The sequence below is a fragment of the Pleurodeles waltl genome, chromosome 10 (genome assembly GCF_031143425.1).
Source record: "Pleurodeles waltl isolate 20211129_DDA chromosome 10, aPleWal1.hap1.20221129, whole genome shotgun sequence".
NCBI lineage: Eukaryota > Metazoa > Chordata > Amphibia > Caudata > Salamandridae > Pleurodeles > Pleurodeles waltl.
Window position 1 is genome coordinate 314,744,276 of NC_090449.1, and position 23,727 is coordinate 314,768,002.

The 23,727-nt window shown below is 42.4% G+C and overlaps 1 protein-coding gene across 4 annotated transcripts in view; it reads right to left on the minus strand.

Annotated features, from left to right (window-relative positions):
* TEDC2 (tubulin epsilon and delta complex 2) overlaps positions 1–23,727 on the minus strand; it is a 327,490-nt gene that overhangs the window by 82,585 nt on the left and 221,178 nt on the right. For 3 of the 4 annotated variants that reach the window (XM_069210500.1, XM_069210496.1, XM_069210498.1), the window contains 2 exons: positions 21,791–22,005; positions 18,195–18,424 (listed from right to left, as the gene is read on the minus strand). In XM_069210500.1, coding sequence (XP_069066601.1) covers positions 18,254–18,424; positions 21,791–22,005 — 386 coding nt within the window. In that variant the 3' untranslated portion in view covers positions 18,195–18,253. Of the gene's footprint in view, positions 1–18,194; positions 18,425–21,790; positions 22,006–23,727 lie in introns of those variants that run through there. The other variant, XM_069210499.1, reaches the window with a different exon arrangement.

Below are 23,727 nucleotides of genomic sequence, written 5' to 3' on the forward strand. Positions count from 1 at the left end.
ATCAAGTGTTTTTAGATAATCTGTCAGCTTACGAAGACCTCGAGCCGGAAGCCATCCCACTTCTTGATATCCACGAAGATATGATGGTTAAACTTCAAAGTGTTTTTTATAAAAAGGCAGCCATGGTAAGCCGGCAACACGGGGGTTCATCTAACAGTAGATGGTTTAATGATGCATGTATGAGGGCTAAGACCGAGCTAGGAAAGGCCATAAAGGCCGGGTCCACGGGGGCGATCAAACAAGCAAGATGTATAAAAAGACAATTTTACAATCAAAGAAAACTTGGGAAGATGTTATTTGGCAGGATTTGTTAGATGCTACAAAAGCAAACAACAATACGCTTTTCTGGGAACTGCTGACTAAGCACGAGAGAGGGGGTATGTCTAATCTAAGGAACCATATTCAACCTGGAACCTGGGTGGAGCACTTCTCTCTCTTGTATGAAGGAACTATCTCCACTGGGGTTGTTGACTATGATAAAGTGGGATTAGACCCCCTAATTTTACCAGATGCTAACCTTGCCACTTCTCCATCTGATGGGAATCTATATAACTCTGAGAGTTACATTTGTTTCTCCTTAGAAGAAACTGCAGATGCTATCAACTCTTTAAAGTCAGGTAAAGCCCCAGGTCCCGATAAAATTCCAGGCGACCTTTATAAATCAGAGTTATCTATATGGACCTGGTATATTAACCTACTGTCAAATAAAATCACAAAAGGAGGACAGATCCCTGAGACGTGGAAGGGTGCAGAAATTATCCCAATTTACAAAAAGGGTAATGTAAATCTTCCAATCAATTACAGACAGGTCAGTTTAATCGACAACTTACAAAAAATCTTTGCCAAACAGTTGCTAGTTAGATTATCGAGCTGGGTGACGGAGCAGCAGATCCTTTCACCGCTCCAGGCAGGGTTCCGCTCTAGAGTTAGCACGGTTGACCAGGCTTTTAGGCTGACCGTGCTACACTGCAAATATGTAGTCTTGGCAAAGCAAACTTTATATGTCACTTTTGTTGATCTGCGTTCTGCTTTTGATTTGGTCCCAAGAGATAAGCTTTGGGGAGTGTTACACAAAATAGGGGCACCACTCGATATTATCCATCAATTAATACGCATGCACGAAGGCTCATACGTGCAAGTAAGATGGGGCAATCAAGGTGAATTGACTAACAAATTTCCCATTAAAAGAGGTGTCCGTCAGGGTTGTGTGCTTGCACCGCTTCTGTTTTCTTTATTCATCAACGAGGTGGTCCAAGAACTAATGACATGCCAGAACGATGCTCCCACCCTAGTCAATCAGAAAATCCCAATTCTCCTTTTTGCGGATGACTCTCTATTGATTTCAAAAACCCCTATGGGGTTGCAAATTCTTGTTGACAGATTTAAATCATTCTGCTGGAATTTTGGTTTAGAGCTGAACTCGAAGAAAACGAAATTGATGGTGCTTCGCTCTGGCCCTCATAAGAAATGTACTATTAGGTTAGATGGAGCTATTTTGGACCAGGTTAGCTCCATTGACTACTTGGGTGTAAGACTTACCAATTCACTCCTTCGGGAGGAACAAGTTGGCAAGAGTGCTGGGCTTTTGCAGCATCGGGCAGCGTCCATATTGCGCTTCTATAGGAATACGATTGCTAAAGTTGTGTCTCCAGCAGTAAAGATTTATGCGGCTAAGGCACAGGGTGCTGCTGTTTACGGCGCAGAGATTTGGGGCATGTCAGACAGCAGTAGGATAACCAAAATTGAGAATAGCTTTGCACAGGCTTTATGTGCTTGCCCTACTAGCACCCCATTAACCCCCCTATTTTTAGACCTAGGGTTTAAACGAATAGCTGATTTAATTATCTTACGGCCTCTATTATATTGGGTGAGGCTTTGGGTAGTTCCCAAACTGGCTATATATAAGTTTTCTCTATTAGAATTGTTAAAAAGCCCTAACTCTATGTCCATCCTATGGATCAAATACGTATCCGGTTGGTTTTGCACGCTGGGATTGAGGAACTTTTGGGAGAATCCCCAGCAACTCGTGAAGTCCCATGTAAAAGTACTGAAGGGAGCTTACTGGTCCCACATACGTAATAATTACATTTCTCAAAAATTGAATGGTCATTTAACTAATTTGTTTATTGATTTTAAATGGTACCCAGAGTTCGAACCATATTTAGATATAATACCTGATTTACTAGGCAAAAGTTTGTATGCCAGATTTCGATTCGGAACATTACCTTTGAAGGCCTTGACGAGCAGATGGGGACCTAAGTTAAGCTCTGATAGTTGTCCTGCATGTGGCACTTCTTCCGAAACAGTAGAACATTTTATGTTTTTTTGTCTCGCTTATTCAACCCCAAGGTTTAAATGGATTCACAAAATCTGTCGGGAATTGAATTTAAGGAAATGTTTTTTAGCTTTGAGGATTTTAAAAAGCCATAATTCAAATGTGACAATTTATGCAGTAAGTAAGTTTTTAGTAATGGCATGGCGCATACGCATCTTTTATTTACAATGATTCGAAATTGTTCCAAGTCGGACAAACATGGACTTTACTTTTTTTTTTTTTTTTTACATTTTGCTACGATATTATGATGTTTATTTATTTATATTGTATTGTATTGTATTGCTTTGATGGTCTGTTGGACGAATAAAGCTTATGTGTAAACAAAGTGACAGAGCCTATACTAACAGCACAAATAGGACCTTTACATTTGTTTTGAGGAATATCAATAGTATCAACTGTTAATAAGACATTGTTAAAAGTGTCACATAGATTATCATCAACAACTTCAATTTGAGATATCTTCGTTTTAGTCTTAGCTAAATGACAAACACTTTGAAAATGACCCCATGTTTTTGCAAAATGTACATCTCTTTCCTTGAGCTAAACAGGAAGGACTATTCCCCATGTGTGTTTTTGAACCACACCTATACCAACAACCTGAATTTTTCCTCTCAATATTCTTACTTGTTTTACCCCTACTGGATACAGCATTAACCTCAATCTGTTTGCAAGCCAGCACCCACATGAACAGAAGACTTAACATCCCCTGTTAAAATTTTGGACGATATAAGAGAGCGTTCAATACTTTTCCCTATGTCCATGACTTCACCTAGGGACGGATTCTTGCACGTCAGTATATGTTCTTGAATCTTTTTGTAAAAAAAACAACTGATCATGTAAATATGTATCAATGTTTAAACCAAATTCACATCTAGCAGCTAGAACTCTTAAAACTGTCAAGAAGTCTTCAATGGTTTCAATTATTAGATGTTTCCTTTTGAAAAAATTGCATCTTTCCAACATTACTGATGGTTCATCAGAATACTGATTGGCCATACGTGTAGTAGCTTCTAAATACGCATACCAGGCTTCATCACCCAGTGGTGCAACAATGGTTGGTAAATTGTCAAAAACTTCTTGACCTAAATGGTTAAACATTAAAGCAGCTCTACGCACAGCACTGTACCACCTAGAAGCGTAAATAGCTACCAAATAATTCTCAAAAATACGGAACTACTTTCTCCATGAAATAGGTGGCCTTCCTGGCTTTTGTAGAAAAGGTGGAAGTTGAACACAAGCTTGAGATGCTGCCTTTGCAAAAAACAAAATATATATACATATATTTTTTTTTCTCTTTTCCTTTTCTTTCTTCTTTTTTTTTAGATTAATCAAATAATCAATTAAAAAAAAAAAAAAACATAATAAGGTTTTGTGATGAATAACACGTGGAAGGTGTACCCATCACCACAGTAACAGGCTAATAGCAAGAAAATGGTGTGCCTGTCACCGTGAAGTCGAGAAATGCCACAAACTAGTAAACTGCGATGTGCATATAACTCTGGAAACCAGTAAAACTGATACACCGATCAAAACAACTTGTGCGTATAACTGTGGAAACATGTAAACAACGATGCACCGAAAATAAAGGTGTACGCACATCCAAAACTAAGTGTAGGCAAAGGCTCTAAGCGTCAGCCAGCACAAAGTTCAAAGATGGCCACCAAAACAGACACTGAATTTTTTTAAGTCAGGCAGCTTGTTTCCATGAACAGCAGTGTGCGTAAAAATACGTATGAGAAGGACGAAGGAGGCAACAGCCAGTGCACGAGAGCAGTGCATGAGAGCAGCACGCAAAAGCAACGGCCACCAAAACAGCAAAACTTAGATAAAACTGCAGTAAAAGGTAAGCCGCCTCGCGTATTAAACCGCATACGCACTGTGAGAGCAAGTCCAATGAGCCAACTGAATAAAGTTGTAGTGTAATGGCTGCAAACTCCTCCGTAAACTTTCAACCACTGTCGGTGGGCCTCGAAGCATCCGCTCGTCGCCAAAATATTGTGGTGTGTGCGCACAAATATTAAGTCAAAACGACGATAGATGATCCAAAGCAGTAATTTATTTCATGACAAAGACCCACGACAGACCATCAGCACCGAGCAGTGCTAACTGCCTCAGCCCACATCCAGCCTTCCAGAACCCCCATGACCAATCCCCACGGCTGCATAAAACATCCTTAGATTCCAAATACCATAACTCCATACAACAATCTCTTGCGCTCTTTTGCTTCTCGACCTTAGTCATGTGGGTCATGAGAGGCATTAGTCCAAGATAGCAGAGGCCTTAAAGGCTGTCTTAGAAGCAACAAGACTGGAGGACATTTTGAAGATGGAAGATTGATAAGTAGGCCTATGTAATTCTATTTTATTCTACAAAACCTGCGTCCAGTCCAAACATGTATAGCAGGTTATTCTCCAGTAAAGACAAGCATTGGCAAAGCCAATAGGTCTGACTAATAATTGAGCGTGCTGCTTTAATGATTGAAAATACTGCAAATTCACAAACTGGCCAATGAAACAAGTGTGAGAAATAGTCTGTGGTGGATGAACAAATGTAGGACTGCATGGATAAGTGAGTGTCTAGATGAAAAGTGCATTGACAGATGAACGAGTCAGTTTATGGATAGTACCATCCATTCTTCCCTCCATTGACTTATTCTTCATTTATCTCATTTGCTCAACTAGAGTACCACACACACGCTTCTCTGCAAATAAAGGATAATTTTCAAAATGGAAACCAGACCTACTGGTTTTGCCAAAGCCTTTTGTGAGCCATCCACTCACCCCTTAGGATTGGTGTTGACACACACGAGCATGTGCATCGGGGTAAGTGCCTTGCATAGAAGACGTTTTGTTTTCAAAGTCTTAAGGTAATTGACTGCAAATCAATCACATGCACTGCTTTTCAGAAGTCTTTCTTTTCAGCAAAAAAAAAAAAAAATCGGAAAAGTCTTAAACTCTTCCAAGTCTAGCAACACCTTGGGGGAAGGGGGGTGATTTTCTCTGAAAGGGACATCAGGGGAAAGGAAAGGCCTTTCCTTTCCCTCCTTGTCTCTTTCAGCATTCCTGCTGCCCGATCGCACCACGATCAGGCAGCAGGAATGCCCACTAGACACCAGGGATTTGTTTTTTGACAATTTCGTGTTCAGGGGAGCGGCCCACGGATTTTTTTTTTGTTTTGTTCTTTTTGTATGGGGGCGGCCCCTTGGGCAAGAGTTGCCCCCCAAGGGGGGCACACAACTGTTGGCAATATCCACTAAGGTGCCAAGGATTTTTTTTGTTTTTGTGTGTGGGGGGGGGGGGGGGGGGGCAGGACCTTGGGCAAGGGTTGCCACCACTAAGGGGGGCACTTGACTGTTGGTCATTTCTGCTCCTCTTGGGGGCAGATCAACCTATTATTTTTTTAGGTCTAAATACCCCCACGGGGGCAGAAGCCACTAAGGAGCCAGGGATTTATTTTTAGTTTTGTTGTTTTTTGTATGGGGCGGCTCTTGGGCAAGGCTCGCCCCTCCCAAAGGAGTCACTTGACTGTTGGCCATTTCTGCCCCTCTTGGGGGCAGATCAGCCTATTATTTTTAGTCCCATCCACCCTCAAAGGGGGAAGAAGCCACTAAGGCACCAGGGTTTTTTTTTGTTTAGTTTTTTTGAGTAGGGGGTGGCCCCTTGGGCATGGGTCATCCCCCAAAGGGGGCACACAACTGTTGGCCATTTCTGCCCCCCCGTGGGGGCGGATCAGCCTAGTTTTTTTAGGCCGATATACCCCGAGAGGGCAGAAACCACAAGGCACCAGGGAAAATTTCTAAATGTTTGGTGGCGGGGTGTTCGTCAACTGGCAAAGTATTTGTATTTGTGATTATAACAATTTATTTCTCCTTTTTGTGCTAGTTCAAAGCTTTTGCTTCCTTTGCTGTGCCTCCTTGCGGTTTTGGCAGTGGCTGACTTGCAGTTTGCGTAGATGCATGTTTTAGGTAAGAAAAAAACAATTTACTCCAAATGAGTATTGTTGACATGTATGAATGACATTTTTGTAAGCGGTGTACTAAATGCAGGATTGTGTGTAAAACTGTCCTAAGATTTGTGCACAATGATACTTGTGTTGTCTTACGTCTAATTTTCTTTTTATTGGGATATCATTGGTGATTGCTGTTTCTGTGCAGAGTAGTTGTTGATGAGGATAGCTTTTTAAGGCAAGCGAGTGGTATACTTTTTAGGTACATAACTCTTTGTGATCAAGCCACACTTTGTTTATCACGTATTTTACCTCAGTGCTGGCGCATTTGTCAAGTTACACTTCTCAGAAAAGATCATGGCTAGCCGCAGGTTGACTGCTCAGCAGGTTGTTGGTATGATTTATGAGTCATCTTGTGACCATGATTATGAGACTGACTCTGCATCTGAAGCAGAGGAGGAAGTGAGAAATTCTGGCAGTGAATTTTCTGTCCGAGAGGAATCATCTGATGAGGAAGCCACTCTCAGTGTGGATGAAGGGCCTGTTTTAGAGGAGGACAGTGATGTGCCAATAGTGCAGCAGCCTGGGGCTGAAAGGCTTCCTATTAGAAGACCCGAACTCTGGGCTGCCCCAAACATGAAGCAGCCACAGTTGCCTGACTTCACTGATCTCCCATGGTGTAGAGTGAATATGGAAAACTTTTTGCCTATCAATTTCATTCAGTTGTTAATGGACAATGTATTTTTGGAAGAGATTGTTGAGCAGAATAATTTGTATGTTGAGCACTATTTGAGGGACAACAGTGCCAGACTTGGGCCACAGTCTAGAGCTACCTGCTGGATTCCCACAAATCTGGAAGAGAAGAAAAAGTTCTTGGGTCTAACTTTTTTGATGGGGTTCATACTGTCTTCATATTGGTCTACTAGTTCCTTGATGGGAACGGCTATATTTCCTGCTCATGAGTCGTAATCGGTATATGCTTCTTCGGATGTTGCATTTTGCCTTTTTAGGCCTGTCTGATAATTTTGTAGATTGGTTTTCAGAGGCCTTTGTCCAGGGAAAGAAGTAGCTGTGGATGAGTCTTTGTTCCCTGTTCAAGGGCTGTTTGGTTTATAGCCAGTACATTCCTAGCAAGAAGGCACGGTATGAAATTAAGATGTATATGTTGTCTGAAAGTAGTACAGGATATGTTTATAATTTCCGGATCTATACTGGTAGGGATTCCAGAAATGATGCCCCCCCCTCCCCCGGTTATCTGCCCACTTTTGGAGTTCGTGAGAAAATTGTGTGGAAACTTGGTAGACGACTGTTTAACAAAGTTCACCATTCCTACCTTGATAACTTCTACACTGGAGTGCAATTGTTAAGGGAATTGGTCAGAGTGGACACTGTTGTTTGTGGCACAATCCGCTCTAACCGTAAAGGCTATCCGAGGGAGCTTGCGTGTAAAGAAAACTTGAGAGTGGGTAGTGCAGTGCCTTGCGTAATGATGAGCTTCTAGCTGTTAAATTTGCAGACAGGAGGGAAGTCTACATACTGACTACCATCCATGAGGAGCGTACTTCCCCTGTGACAGTTTGAGGTCAGGCTGCTGAACTGTGCATACCTGCGTGCATTTTTGGACCACATGGGTGGTGTAGATCAGAAGTTGGAACCTTAGACTGCTGTTCAAAAGTCTTACGTTTGGTATAAAAAGTTGGCTACTCATCTGTTCCATTTAGCAACTTTTAATGGTTTTGTTGTGTTCAAGGATTGTTCTCGAGAAGGGTGGCATTTGTTAAATTTCAGGAGTCTCTAATAGAGAGCCTTGTTGTGGTGGAACAGGGAAGAGTTCCTAGAGACGCAGTGGTGGAGGATGTGGCTAGACTTAAAGATCGCCACTTTCCTGATCACATTCCTCCCACGCCCAAAAAAGACTTTCCCTATAAGAAATGTGGACTCTGTGTCTGAAGAGGTATCTGGAGGAAGACTTGTATGTACTGCCCCGATTGTCATAAGCCTGGGCTGTGTGTGGCCGGCTGTTTCAGAATTTACCATGCCAAAAAGAATTACTGGGAACTACTGTGAGCGTTAACTGCATGTTCTATATTTTTTGTTCAGTTTCACGGTTGGCATTACTGTCATGTATTTAGCTGGAGGTTTTGTGTTTGTAGTTTTGTACTTATAATTAGTTAGTGGTTTCTTTTTTTGTTAAAAAACAAAAAAAGTGATGGTGGTGTGCGTGGATTGGCGCTTGGCTGGTGGTGTAAATAGTGACTTGCTGTTGGCCACTATAACACACTGCTAGCCAAATGCCAGTCCACAGACTCCGTCAGCTGGTGTGAATGCTGTGTAAGGTAATTAGGCCTATGAAAGTGATGGGCCCTTGAATGGCGGGTCTGTTGATGTGAGTGTTGTAATGTGCTGGGCTCACGCCTGGCAACGTGAATGGTCTTGTGCACGTCACATATGAAAGGTGTGTGAATGGACCGTAAAGCGGTTGGCACCTTGTCATGGCTTTACAGCTCACGAGCCGCGAGTCATTGGTTCAGTTATTAACAGTGCATTTGAACCATCACTCACCCTTGTGCAAAATCCAACCAGTATGTGTGGTAAAATAAAAAATGAAAAACCTGCTCTGCTGTAATCAGGCGTCGAAGCACACCCATGACATGCTAGGTGACTCAGTGGGACCCAGAGGATGAAGCATGCCACCAACAAGGTTGGTCGGTGAGGGGTCTTTTTAGCATAACCTAAGGACGTCTCTTTTCACAATATAAATATTTGGAACATCACAGAAGGACGTGGACACATCAAAATGATCTATTATATATAGAACTACCTGTTTTTGCGGGGGAGGGCACCTGCATTTTTGGTCCCCCGTGAGGCGGTCATCTAGGGAAACCTACCAAACCCAGACATTTTTTTAAACTAGACACACAGTGGAGTCCAGGGAGGTGTGGCTTGCATTGATCTCCCAACATTTTCTTACCCAGACTCCTCTGAAAGCCTCAAATTTAGCTGAAAAAAAACACATTTTCCACACTTTTCTTTGTAGGATCACCGTGCCGGAACACATTTCCTACCACGCAATGCTCCCCTCGGTCTGCCGATAAAAACACAACACCTCACTTGTGTGGGTGGCCCGTGTGCCAGCAACAGGGAAGGGCCAAAATGTGCAGAGTTTGAAGGGATAGAACAGCGAGTTGATAAGCACAATATTTTTTTTAAATACATTTTAAGGCAGGCTCTGCTTTGGGGACCCACACAAGTGAGGTATCATTTTACTTGGGAGACTGAGACCCTAGGTGTCTAGTTTTAAAAAATGTATAGGTTTGCTAGGTTTCCCTAGGTACCGGCTGATCTAAAGTCCAAAATCCACACGTAGGCACTTTGCAAAAAACAAGTCAGTTTTCATTTGAAAAATGTGACGTGTCCACGTTGTGTTTTGGAGCATTTCCTGTTGCGGGCACTAGGTCTACCCACACAAGTGAGGCTCCATTTCTATCGGGAGACTTGGAGGAACTCTGGGTAGAAGGAAGTTTGTGGCTCCCCTCAGATTCCAGAACTTTGCATCACCGAAATATGAGGAAAAAGGTTTTTTGCCACATTTTGAGGTTTGCAAAGGATTCTGTGTAATGGAACACAGTGAGAGCCCCACTCTGAATTCTCCTAGGTGTCTAGTTTTCAGAAATGTATAGGTTTGCTAGGTTTTCCTGGGTGCCGGCTGAGCTACAGGCCAAAATCCACAGCTAGGCAAAACATGTCCGTTTTTCTTTGGGAAAATGTTATGTGTCCACGTTGTGTTTTGGGGCATTCCCTGTTGCAGGCTCTGGGCCTACTCACACAAGTGAGGTACCATTTTTATTGGAAGGCGTCGGAGAATGCGGAGTGGAAGGTAGTTTGTAGCTCTCCTCAGATTCCAGAACTTTCCATCACCGAAATGTGAGGAAAAGGTGTTTTTTTTTTTTTTGCCAAATGTTGAGGTTTGCAATGAATTCTGGGTACCAGAACCTGGTGAGAGCCCCACAAGTCACCCCATCCTGGACTCCCCTAGGTGTCCAGTTTAAAAAAATGCACAGGTTTGCTAGGTTTCCCTAAGTGGCGGTTCGGCGAGAGGCCAAAATCCATAGCTAGGTACTTTCCAAAAAACACGTCGGATTTCAGTGTAAAAATGTGATGGTCCATGTTGCGTTTTGGGGCGTTTCCTGTCGCGGGTACTAGGACTACCCACAGAAGTGAAGTACCATTTTTATTGAGAGACTCAGGGTAACACAGAATAGAACAAGTCTTATTACCCCTTGTCTTTCTCTACATTTGTTCCTTCTAAATGTAAGAAGACAGTGTCTAAGAAAGAAGTCTATTTGCGATATGCCACATTCTAGTATGGGGACCCCCGAATTCAGAGATGTGCAAATAACCACTGCTTCTCAACACTTTATCTTGTGCCTATTTTGGAAATACAAAGGTTTCCGAGATACCTATTTTTCACTCTTTATATCTTACCAAATGAATTGCTGTGTACTCGGTATACAATGAAAACTCATTGCAAAGGGCAGCTCATTTATTGGCTCTGGGTACCTGTGGTTCTTGATGAACCTACAAGCCTGATATATCCCCGCAACCAGAAGAGTCGAGCAGACGTAACGGTATATTGCTTTCAAAAATCTGCCATAGCTGGAAAAGGTTACAGAAGAAAATGTGGACAGAAATGGCTCTTTTTAACTTAATTTCAATATTTTTGTATCTTAGCTGTTACTTACTCTATGAAAACCTTGAAGGATCTACACAAATGACCCCTTGCTGAATTCAGATTTGTGTTTACTTTTCAGAAATGTTTAGCTGTTCGGGATCTACCATAGGGTTCACACCCATTTCTGTCACTAACTGGAAGGAGGCTGAAATCACAAAAAATAGCAAAAATGGGGTATGCCCCAGTAAAATGCCATAATTGTGTTGAAAAATGTGGTTTGATTCAAGTCTGCCTGTTCCAGAAAGCTCGGAGGATAGTGTTTTTAGCACTGCAAACCCTTTGTTGAGGACATTTTCAGGGAAACAAAATCGTAAGCTTTCTTCTGCAGCACTTTTTCCCCATTTCTTTTTTTAAAAAACGAAATGTTAAATGTGTTTAAGAGTATTTTGGCTAATTTCTTGGTCTCCTCCAGGGCAACCCACAAACTCTGGGTACCTTTAGAATCCCTAGGATGTTGGGAAAAAAGGACACACATTTGATGTGGATAGCTTATGTGGCAAAACGTTATGAGGGCCTAGGCGCAAACTACCCAAAATAGCCAAAAAAAAAGGCTTGGCACAGGAGGGGGAAAAGGCCTGGCAGAGAAGGGGTTAAAATGCATTGGCAAAACCAATACGTCTGGCTTTAATCGGCTACAGCATGCTACTATATTTGTGCTCGCCTGTATCACTGTGCCTACCACATTAAAATCCAGGCCCATAGACTTTGCCAATGCTTGATTTATGGAGCTGCACAGTGCACCTTTATGAACGTGCAGGTGCTTGTGTAAACATGTGTACTTACAAGCGTGACTTGCACAATTAAACCATTAAAACACCAACTGCAATGAAAAGCAGAACAAAAAATGATTTTTTTTTAATACAATGCATGTAGGAGATAAGGAATGTGATTACTGGTAAATCAGTGTACTTTTGAGATGGAAATAATTCCTCATGTTTTGCAATAAAGCGCTCTAAAAGAGGTGGAATGATACATCAAACAACCAATAGAAAGAAGTAGGAAGGAAACACTAGTCAGGGAGGAGCCAACGCACTAAGTTTTTTGTTAAAGAATTGCTAACAATAGGGGGTTATGCAGATATCTTCAAGCCAGATCAAAAAATAAATCACACAACTAAATATCATGTCAACAGCTCACTTCCACTCGGACATCGAAAATCCCATAGTGCACGGACACACTGCTTTTCGGTAGCATGTCACACAGGCTGTTCAGAGCTTAGGTCTGAAATAGCGAGACAAGTGTCTTCTTTATCCGAGGGACCAGTGGAATGACTTGCAGACTGGAGGTCACTGACAGGGAAATTATTTTCCAGTAGAAGATTGCGTTCGGATCTTACAGAACTACAAATCATCCTACAAGCCGTATAGAGGCACTTGAGTTGCATATGCAGTTATAAAGGCAGCCAATTACGGCTTCTTCCTATGTAGGCGATACTTTCGGGGATTAACCACACAGTCTTAACTGAAAACTACCGACAATTTAAAGAATTGTGAGGAAATAGGCCAGGAGCCTCAAATATGAGCTCTTATTATACCAATTTTAAATTGTTCCCTTTTGCTATGTATTTTTTTCAATTTGCAAGCCAACAAATGGTGAGCGACTGGCAGTCTCCAAGCCCTTTACTGAGCGCAAGAGCTTTCAATCATGGAACCAATTATCACCAAACATGGATGCACAGTATATGCAGAGGAGTTTGTCAGACCCAAAGATCCTTGGTGGGCATAATGGAGCAAGAGCTGTGGGACACCACTAAGGGCTCCCAAAACGTAATGCAAGATACTGGGCACCCAGAGAAACGGACACTTCCAGAATGAGGGCAGTGATTTCCTTAACACAGCCCTGATTGGCTGCCATGGTTTCACAGCTTAATATTAAAAAAGTAGGGCTCTAAGGCCCACTGCCTAGATGGACCTGGAAGGAACATTATGGGACATTATTTACACATCTTCATGCAGGGCAATTTTGCTTACATTATTTACAGTTCTTCACTTACAGTTGGTTGTAGAACATATCTTGGACTAGTAAGAGCTCTGCCTCTTGCAAACATTTAGTAAGACAAGCAACTCTGTCCACAACCCCATACACCTAAGTGGTAGACCAGCCAGTAAGTCACCAATTGAGCTAATGTGCCCATAGAATATTTGGAGAATGTACTTTTGCTATCTAACCAGTGCCACCAATGCGAATACAACTGAATTAACACACTGGCACAATTCTGAGTAGAGAATGGAATGATCTCCAATGAAAGGAAAACATAATTAAAAAGGTGAATTGGTGAAGACTGCTAATAATACCTCTAGTTTGGAAGGCATTAGTTCATAAACAATTAAGAGGGACATTATAGATTTTAGTAGTCTTCAAAAAAGTCTTGCCTCAACAAGTAGATCATCATCTTTCACCAGTTGAAGATGGAAGATAACTCTTCCAGGCATAACCAAAGTGCCACTCCACATAGACTTTGATGCCAGGTGAGGATCTACAAGGAGGGCTTCCAAGATGTAGAAATATGCTGCACCACGGCTTTCACTGAAGCTCTAGAAGGCGAACAACTTAAAGCCATTGTTCTCTGGGTTACAAAATATTGAGCACCAAGAAGTGGCATTACTGTTGAAGGCAGAGAACCTCTCTCGTTATTGAGCTAGAAAATCTATCCAAAAACAGAAATTAATGGTGCAGTGTGCAAAGGAGGATTTCAGCGTCAACTGCATGGCAACAGTCTAATTGTCTTTTATTGGAATAGTTTCCTAGGTGGAATTTCCTTCTATTTTCAAACGATGGAAAGACTGCTCCATAGAAGATGCAATACATAAAGGGCCACTCAGACTCTCGGCTGGAGATTGGCTTTGTACAAGTATCATACGCAAATATTTTACAAGGAGGGTTATTCCACGAGGCTAAAGGAACAAGTTTTTTTTAATCCTGTCTCTGGAAAAACTATCTGTCATTGATAAAATATTTTATGAGCTGAGATTTTTTAGTGTGGAAGAACAGTGTCTAATTTTTGTGACAATGGCCTATTTTCATATTCATCAACCTAACAGTTTCTATAGTTTGTGATATTTACTCACCTGGTAAGTAGTCTAGAAACGTTTTAAATTTTTTTTTTTTTTTTTTTACAGTTTAGGATTGTCCTACTAACACGACTTAACATTAAACAACTTTAATGACGAAATTTTGAAGTGTGGGTTACTATCATGTATAAATATCATAATAATAGTGACCTACTTGGGCTAAGCAGATTTTAACTCCCGATGCACAGTTATAATCACTTGAATAAAGTGGCCTTTTTGCTACTGGGTCATATGAACACACAGTTATCTTTGGGGATATCACCCTGCAGTGCTTAGGTTTTGTTTAAAATGCCTCTCCCCTAACTCTTAATAAGGAGCCTCATCCTCCTACTGGTGAATGATGGAGATTCGGGGCCCGGGGCCTCAGTACCAAACCTCTTCTTTAAGCCTGAGCTACAGCACCGGGAAGCTTTGCACCAGCGGTTTAGTTCTCACTTCATTGGCAAGCTCTTAACATGACGATAACATGAGCTGCATTGTAGGAAAGCCTGAGATGGGATTTCCCGGTCCATCAGAAAATAAGTGGGCTAGGAGACCAGATGGGGGCAGAAAATACTGCTCATTACCTTTCCACGGGGGCATCCACATTCTGGTTCACATGCTTGTTTTTGGGGTGAGAAGAGGTTGAAAAGCAACTTCCGAGAAGCAAATGTGAAGGAGGGAGGATGAGATGGAGAAGTGATTCAACTTCCATCAGTTCACTCTTATCCTCCTGACTCCCAGAATCTAGCCGAGATTGGAGAAGAAGTTTGGAACTGCAAAAACCTACCAAACGTATGCCATCCAGCCACCCTCTGCTATCCACTACAGCAAGAGATCAGTAGGAGGAGTTGCAAAACGAGGGGGGAGCATAGATCATTGTGCCCAGCTCCTCCCTGTCTCACCCCCTCTGATCCCTAATGGATGACCCAAGAGCAGAAGACGTCTAGAGCCTACTGAAAGTGTCAGACATGTGGGGTTGGGCACTGTATGTGTCCACATCCCAAACTAGCATTTGCAATGCAACGGGTCTCACGTTTGCTCATGTTAGAGCTAATAGCGTTGTAAATTCCTAACCAGACTTTTCACTCATAATGAAACCTATCGGCAAAAGTGCAATTATGTACATAACCGGAAAAAGTGCAATTAACTGTGTAACAGGGTCGATATTATGCAAAGCGCTCGACTTCTGCCCAGCGAGATCGCTCTGCGAAAATAGAGAAAAAGTAGTCCACGAACCGGACGGAAAACAGCGAGCCGCGTATGTTTTCTGTACGTAGTCGATGCGCTCGAGGAGGGCTAACCACCAGAAAAGCCATGACGTATGCGTGCCTTCCACTAACGAAATCAAGCAGATTCTAAGAGGCAAGCCCACGAACCAATTAAAGCCACTTATGTGACGTGGACAGGGCTCCGAGCCCTTTTTAATTCCTAAAGCGTCTTGCTTAGCGAAACGCCTGCGACACAGGCTCGACCCTAAAAAGGAAACAATGATGCACTGAAATCTGCATCACACGATGATACTCCCCTGCAAAGACTTGGGCAGCCTCGGCAATCTTGTAAATTTTTCCTAGCATATGGAATCCTTAATTGGCTGGATACTGGATGGATGCTTCTATCTATACCAATCTTTGAACAATATCAGCAGACGAGTTACAGTTCCTGAATTTTCTCTTGTGTTCCTCTTCTAAGATTAGGCAAGCCAAAGACTGTCAGTGTCACCCTTCCCTCAGCAGCATTCCTCGGTTCCAAAAGAAGTATCCCTTCTCGTTCACTACCCTTACGCAGCTTGTGAAATCGAGTGGTGAAGAGTTATTCCTCCAGCCCCCTTATTTCCTACCCCTCCGTTGCCTGTGTTTTGCAGTCCCACTCACACCCTCTTTATACCTTATGGTCAGTGGTGACCGCAAAAGAGCTCAGATGGTCCAACCCCCAACAAACAAACAAAAAACAGTTCTGATCAATATGTCACTAGGAGTCTCACAGTGAGCTAGCTGTGTGTCAATGGAAATATTTCTCTAAGTAAACATCTAATGAGAGTTTGTGGTGCAATCACTCGTTTATCATCATCCAAATGTGACAAAATCACGCTCATCCTTGCAAAGACACCTGAAAACATCAAACATGTCAATCCTTCCTAAATCCTCGTTGGTGGTATCACCTAGATCAGATGGCAAAGGATCTGAATCAAGTTTCCTTTTACCATTGCCCAGAAAAGGTATACACCAGAGTTTCCCTGCCTGTAGTTATTCATGACCGCAAAAAAACAAGGAAACCTATGCATTTGTGAAGATTTTTACTTTGTCTACAGCTTCAGTAAAAGCAATATAAAGAGAGTCTTGCACTTATAAGACACCCTAATAAGGCAGAAAAGAGTGCCAGGCTGACCTCGTTTCTGTAACAAAGTAGACACTGCTTTCTGGTGTTGCTTTCGTAAATTAAAAGACTCCTAAAGTGCACAACGCTACTGTAAGGATTTCTTTGTTAATCTGCGAGGACGGAGACAGCGATCTGTGGAACAAAGCGCTGTCTGGATCGACTGTGCTGTGACCTGAAGTCAGGCCACAGACGGACTCACTTGCATTCAAGTAATCATTACCGAATGCCCATGATACTCATGTCTATAAAGCTTACAAGTTCACACCAATACAGCTCAACAACAACCTTCTCGTCTTGCTCTTCAAAACAAATATGTAACTGTAAAGTCACCGATCCTCATGTAATGCGTTTCGCAATATTCTGTATGTTGTTTTTGTGCAAGGGATCAAGCCGGACCTGGTGAAAGAAACTGGAAGACAGGTCGGAAACAGGAGGGGCATAGTGCTTAGAAGACTTTCTTCGACCTACCAGAAATTTCCAGACGCGGCTTGGGTACTGATAGGTCGTGTCACAAAATGCCCATCGACGAGGGTCATGGTAGGCCCCCCACTGAGCAAATATTAATTAAGCAGGTCGATATTTGCAGCTTCCATTTGATTGTGTACAAACATGGGTATGGTGGTCCGAAGAACAGATGACTACCAGTCCTGTGTTCGTATTTCCTAATTAGAACGCTATTTTAAAAAAAAAATATGTACATAACCGGAAAAAGTGAAAGTAACTGTGCAACAAGGCCGATGTTATGCAAAGCGCTCGACTTCTGCCAAGCGAGATTGCGCTGCTAACAAAAGATAAAAAGTAGTCCACAAACTGGACGGAAAACAGCGCATGTTTCCAGTAATTGGTTGATGCGTTCGAGGAGGTCTAACCACTGGAAAAGGCATGACGCATGCGTGCCTTCCACTAATGAAATCAAGCAGATTCTAACAGGCAAGCCCACGAACCAATGAAAGCCACTGACGTGACGTGGACGGGGCTCCGCGCCCTTTTTAATTCCTAAAGCATCTCGCTTAGCAAAACGCATGTGCAAGCCCGTGCGACGCAGGCTCGATCCTAAAAAGATGGAGAGTGAATGCGCTGGAAAGTGGCTCGTGTGCATGCAACAGAAGCGGTTTGTATGTATGCACTAATGTAAGGTGGAATGTCCTTGGTGCACTAACCCTGTGACTTCTGTCTCATTTTCTCATTCAGACCATCTAAGCTAGCTGCATAAAATCATAATTTCCCATCCAAAGTGCTAAGTTACAGAACGTCCCAAATTATGATGCACCTAAATATGGCGAATAAGCACCCTGCTACAGGCGCTACATCACATGCATATGATCTCTTTAAGGCCCTCCATCTCCCAAATTGTGATGCTCCTAATTATGGCTGATTTGCAACCTTCTAATACCGGATTTGCTCTTGGGAATGCCCTTCTCGGTCATTTTTGACCATACAGCCAACTAATGCATTCCATGAAACTCGCAAAGACAAACTTTAAATCAAGTTGATAGCAAATTAGTCCTGCTACCTACTTCATTATGTTAATTCCTGGATTCTCTTATTCAGTACAACAGCATACACTCAGAAGCACTTTTACACAATCATAAGTAAGTGCTGAGTAATTAGCCAAAATTCAAAATAAAAACCAAAACAATAATAATCACTAAAAACCAATTCTAAATGAGCGATATTCCTTACAAGACCAAGCCTTGGTACAAAGTAACATAGGAGGTTATATGGTGCATCTCAAAAACACAACATGGACTGGTTATTTTCATAATGTTTTATTTCCAAACTGCGTAGCTCGGGTGTGTGTCCTTTGGAGTTTTAAAAATAAATATCGGAGTCCTGAGTGTCTGGGAGATCATCAAAGACGAGCGCAGGGAATTTCTGACCTCCCTCACAGAGCTGGGTGTAGATGGAGCGATACGGAAGGGCCAGGGAAGGCCCCAGGAGACTTCTGGACTCAAGCAAGGGGATGAGTTCTGCCATGAGCACCTGTTTGGTAGGGAAAACATAGAACTTATCATTACAATGGTTGTGATGTTTCAGTTGCTAGTACCGGAACGTAAGTAGGAAATAATGTCCTTCACATCAGCAAAGGCTTTACATTATGCTTTTCATCATGGCTAAGTAGCAGACCCAAATGGACATACATTGGTTAAGTTCCTCCAATACAGCCGATTCTTATTTTCCCAGAATCCCCTACTGATCCTAAATCCAGACACACACACACACACACTTGCCCACGCACCCTGAATCTAATGCAGTAAACGTTGTGATGACCAGCCACATGAACACTAACATCCACGGTATGGGACCAAGAGGATACCCCCTGAGACTTTTTTGGAAAAAAAAAAAAAACAGTATGTACAAGACTAATGTTTGAAAACTGGCCCACCGTGGGGGTTGGTGTGAGTGTGTCCCAAACTTTTCCAACCATTCAATTACAAACTGACTTACTCTTGCTGTTTTGACTAAATAGATGGTTTAGTCAATGAGTTTACCTTAGAGTTGTGTAAATGTACTACTACTTACAACCAAATGTACTAAAATCAGGAAAAGCCACAGCCAACTAGGAAAACATTAAACAATGTTGTTACAGGTAAGAAATGTTTGTTGGGCGTAGCATATGCCATTTTGTGTCAAAGGTAGTGCGTGTTGTATAATTTGTCATATTCCTGACCGAGACAGTCCAATCAACTGCTTCAGGTGCGCACCTCTCCCATTCAAGTTTCATAATCACCAGTGGATGTTTCAGCTGGCATCTCACACGCCTTCTTCTTCCACCACTTAATTATAGTCTACAGCTACAAGGGTTGGTCACTGCCTGCTTGTTCAGCTCAAAAGGCTAGGGCCACAAAATATAAACCAGGTAGTTATAGGTAGGTATTAGCCTAAGTGAGGATGAGTGATGAAACAATATTGTGTGTATGTGTGCATTTGTGTGTGTCCTCGTGGGGACTAGGTGGGTGTGTGTTTGTGTGCAGACACTGATTTCTGGGTGGGGCACACATTTTCTCCTACAGACAAGAGACTCTCCGACAGGTCTGACTACCACCACCATTCTGCCACTCTGGCATTTTGCCAGTGGGCTGACGGCCAAGGGGTAAATTTCAGAGCAGGGTGGACTGCCATGACTCAACAATGCCCCTTTGGAACTATTCTAATTGTTGCCAATTGCCTGAAATGTGTTTCTGGTTTGAACATTAGTCAGACGATTAATTTTGGTTTCCGGTCCGACAAGCATTAAGACATTTGTATGATGATATAAATGACGTTCTGAATAGCAACATAACGTTTAGGAGTCGGTGTTGTGTGTTTGGATACATGCAAGCAAGCACACACAAGTTTTTATCAAAGCTTAACACAGCTTATTGTGGCCTAGGAACAAATACCTGGCTCTCTTCAGGAAACTCATTACAGGTGTGAAGAAGACCTTGTGCATCACTGCTGTACAAATTACTACTATTTTCAGACTGCCAAGGAAATATTCTTGAGCAGTTTTTAACGTGGAACTAACTTTTAATTTCATGTTGGCAGAAAAGGTCCTCAAGACAGTAACACAAGGGTAAAGTAACTTCCTTCCTGGCCTCCCCTGGTAAACGTATTGCAGTAAGAAGCAGTTTTGAAAACCAGAGCTATGGGCACCAGGTGATAGCATAATCCCAGATTGCCTCAGATGCATTTAAAATGGCTCCTCCACAGGGGACCAGTGCATGATGTGGTTGCCACTCACCAAGAAATACACAAAGCAATGAGCCCAAAGATGAGTCAGCTCTTTTACGAACTTTAGGAAGAACTGGATTGTGGAGGATTTTATGGGTTAGCAGGTCTCCCAAGAAGGTTTACTTAATGGGTTATACTGAATAAACATTCTGCATACTATACGCTTCTTATTAGATTGTGAGGACCCCATAAGACCAATTAATTGGTGGCCTTCCGAGATCCTAAAGCAGAGGACTTTCCGATATCCCTGACCCACGCACAAGTCTTCCTATTCATGATGTCTGCTCCTCGCAGGACGTTTTAAGAGCTGCATTATGAAGTCTGAATGGACCAGGCTCGTATTGGATCACAGCATATTTTTGAGAAATAAGCTGTTATTCATCTTTGTTTTCACGCAGTGAGGAAAAATATTATGGCATTTAGAGGGTTATAAAACCTTTCTCTTTTTGATGTGAAAACCTCTAATAATAGATGACAGCAGTTGGTTGACGTTTTTGCTATGGACGGCCCTGTGAAATTGGAAGAAACTTTTAGCTACATAACATTGAAACTCTTTTTTTTAAAAAAATAAATGGTAGTTTAAAAAATAATATTCAAATTTTATAAGAAATGCACAGGCAAAGCATCTGAGCAAGGATTACGTTTTTCAAGAGAAAAGATAGACTGATGAATATTCATGCAGCACAGAGCCTAACGATGAGTTCTTCCACCGTATTTGTGCTCTATTTCGGTACGGAAACGAAAATTGACTCCTAGTCTTTCATCCCTCCTTCAACTTAGATTGCTCATAAGTGAATGTTATTAAAAGTGATTATAAGCAACGTTTTATACAATTATATTATACTAATGAAAAGCAAGCAAAAACGCGGCAAACTAACTCATCATAACGATCTGTGGTGTAGATTTGATTTCTAGCCTCCATTATCTCTCTAAATGTGTCTTTGGAAATACATAAGACATATTAGAACATTGGAATGTTGGCAGCTCCATTGAAAACAATGGAGTGCTGCGGGCTTTTACTGGCCGGTAAAAGCCCGCAGCGCATACATTCCAATGTTCACTTTGTTCACAGCAACAGCTGTGAACAAAGCCTCACGGAGCCAGAGGGGATTTTAATCCCCTCGGGCTCCGTGAGCAATTTGTTTTATTTAATAGAACATTCTTCCCTGAGTGACAGAATGTTCTAATAGCCTTAGAACCCGCCGTAGCTGGCTCTACCAGCTATTAAAGGCCCTTTCCCTTGTTAAATGCCCTCGCCTTCTGCTCAGGCATTTAACGCGGGAGCAGGCCTTTAATAGCCGGCAGAGCCCGCTACAGCGGGTTCTAAGGCTATATTACAGAATATACCAATGGCAGAGTGTTCGCTATAGAAAGAGAGTGCCAACATAAAACATAAGATTGTTTTCCAGACTGGGTGCATGCCACCGCGGACAACAGGAACCGCATAACTGCAATGCATCAATGCCGCTGGAAGTTGGAGATGGCGTGGATGTCACCGTCAGACAAAGTGAACAGTTCAGTACAAAACGTATTTCCAAGCGGAGGACTTCACATAGAGTCAAAAACACAAGAAAAACAGATAAACAAGAGCACAAATTATGTGGAAACAATGACTCCTCTTAAGCACCTCATTACCTTCTGCATGTCGATCTGTTGCTGTAGATGGGCCACTCGCAGCTTCTGCGTCTCCATCTCTTTCAGCTCCTGCACACTGGAGTACACAAGGAGCGGCCTCGTGAGGGGAGCAGATTTCCGGCACTCTCCTTTACCAATCACCAGCCCGGCCACCTGCAATGCACTAGTGGTGCCCGCCCGACTCCCAGCATCTAATCGCACATGTAGGTCTGCAGCTAGGGATACGGAGAGATGATGCAGAGAAGGAGTCAGATAATGGCATGTCGGTTCACCAAAAGACCTAAGGCGTTCCAGTGTCAGTGGATCAGGAATATGAGTTTGGCTGGACAGACTACCATGGTCTTTGCAGAACTTCTCTTGAGGAGCACTGCCTATGCCTGAAAGTTAATTCTGAATGTTTGTGAGTGAGACAGTGCAGGCCGAGGACCCAGACCAGACTTCCCAGAATTAATCAATGCTACATATGTCGATTTTACTTTTAAAGCAGCTGTTGCGATGGAAGGCTGTAGATTGGTGATGCTTGAACTCTTGACAGGATAAACGTTGCCCCATTCAAAATAAAAGCCGCAGTAGAACTGAAAATAAAGTCAACCAAGGTCCAGATTCGAGGAACAAACCACCCTCATCTAAACTGTAGCCTGACGAATTGACTAGTTCCAATATCAATTTGCCAGAACTATGGCTGCCACAGTTTGTGGGTGAATTTTAAATCTGGAGGAACTGTTTTTTTCCTGCTCAAAATCAAGTTCGCCGGGAGCCTCAAACCCTTCTAATGAGCAGGTCCATGGTTAATAAGATGTTTGACTTTGTTGTTCCTGTTGAATGTTTCTTTCAGAATTGCACTATTCTAGTTGCTGTTTTTTCCTTTCCCTCCTAGCCTCTCTGTACTGAGCATTGCATTTAGCATAATGTGTCCAAGACTCGCCTCTTTAAAATCATCGATCTGAGCCCCGAGGTGTAAAAGATACACACAGATGAAAAACACTTATGCAAAATCATTCTAGGCTGTGAGCAGCAGACAGCCTGCAGACTCCTTTGTGGCTCTGCGAATGCCTCTGCTCCAGGGCGTCTACCGACTGCCGCATCTCGTTAGCACCCTGCCTGGCTGCTGTCTGAAGGAATTACAGATCTTGAGGTAGCAGCATCTCTATGACTTGGTTCTCTGTCTGACCTCTTTGCATCTCTAACAATAACGAGGAGCATTTACCAAAGTCGTTTCCTCTTGATACATGCAAAGGACATAAGCTTTCATTCTCGAACAACTGACTCCTTGCTGCTTTAGTGTATGTTTACCCTAAAAAGTCCTGTTTTGAGTGGCTGTTTAGTCTGCAGTTGCTCTAGATGTATTTGGGGTCATAGTCCTATGCCTCGTCATGAAGGCTTTGTTGACTGACCCTTCCCACAGTTTTTTGCACATAGTGGAATATGGGTCCTCCATTACAATCTCGAATAGAAAACGAATAGTATTAAAAAATATATACACCAACTTTTCTGTAATGGTGTCACATGACTCCTTCATTTTTCCTTAACTGGCAATTCTTGTGTTTTGACATTTCTGGGTGCTTTGAAAAGGGTTCTTAAATTTCTAGAGACTATACTATCCACGGGGGGTTCCCAGCCACTGCTGCCTTTACTAAGTACAGTTTAGTCTCCAGAATGATTCCACACTACTGCCATTCCTTGGTACTATGAATCAAAGATGTTATTATTATCCACTCAAAATACCCTTTTTACTGAACTTGGGGAAGACAGAAGCTGACTCAGTGTTGCCGGGATTCAAACTTGTGACGTGTCATTCACTGCTTTGTTGAAGAGGAAAATGTTCAGCTCACTGGGTTGTTCCTCTGGTTAAAATGCTCTCTTACCAAAGCTACTGACACTTAAGTCAATATATTTCACCAGGAAGAAGACAAGTGACTGATAATAGAGTAGCAGAC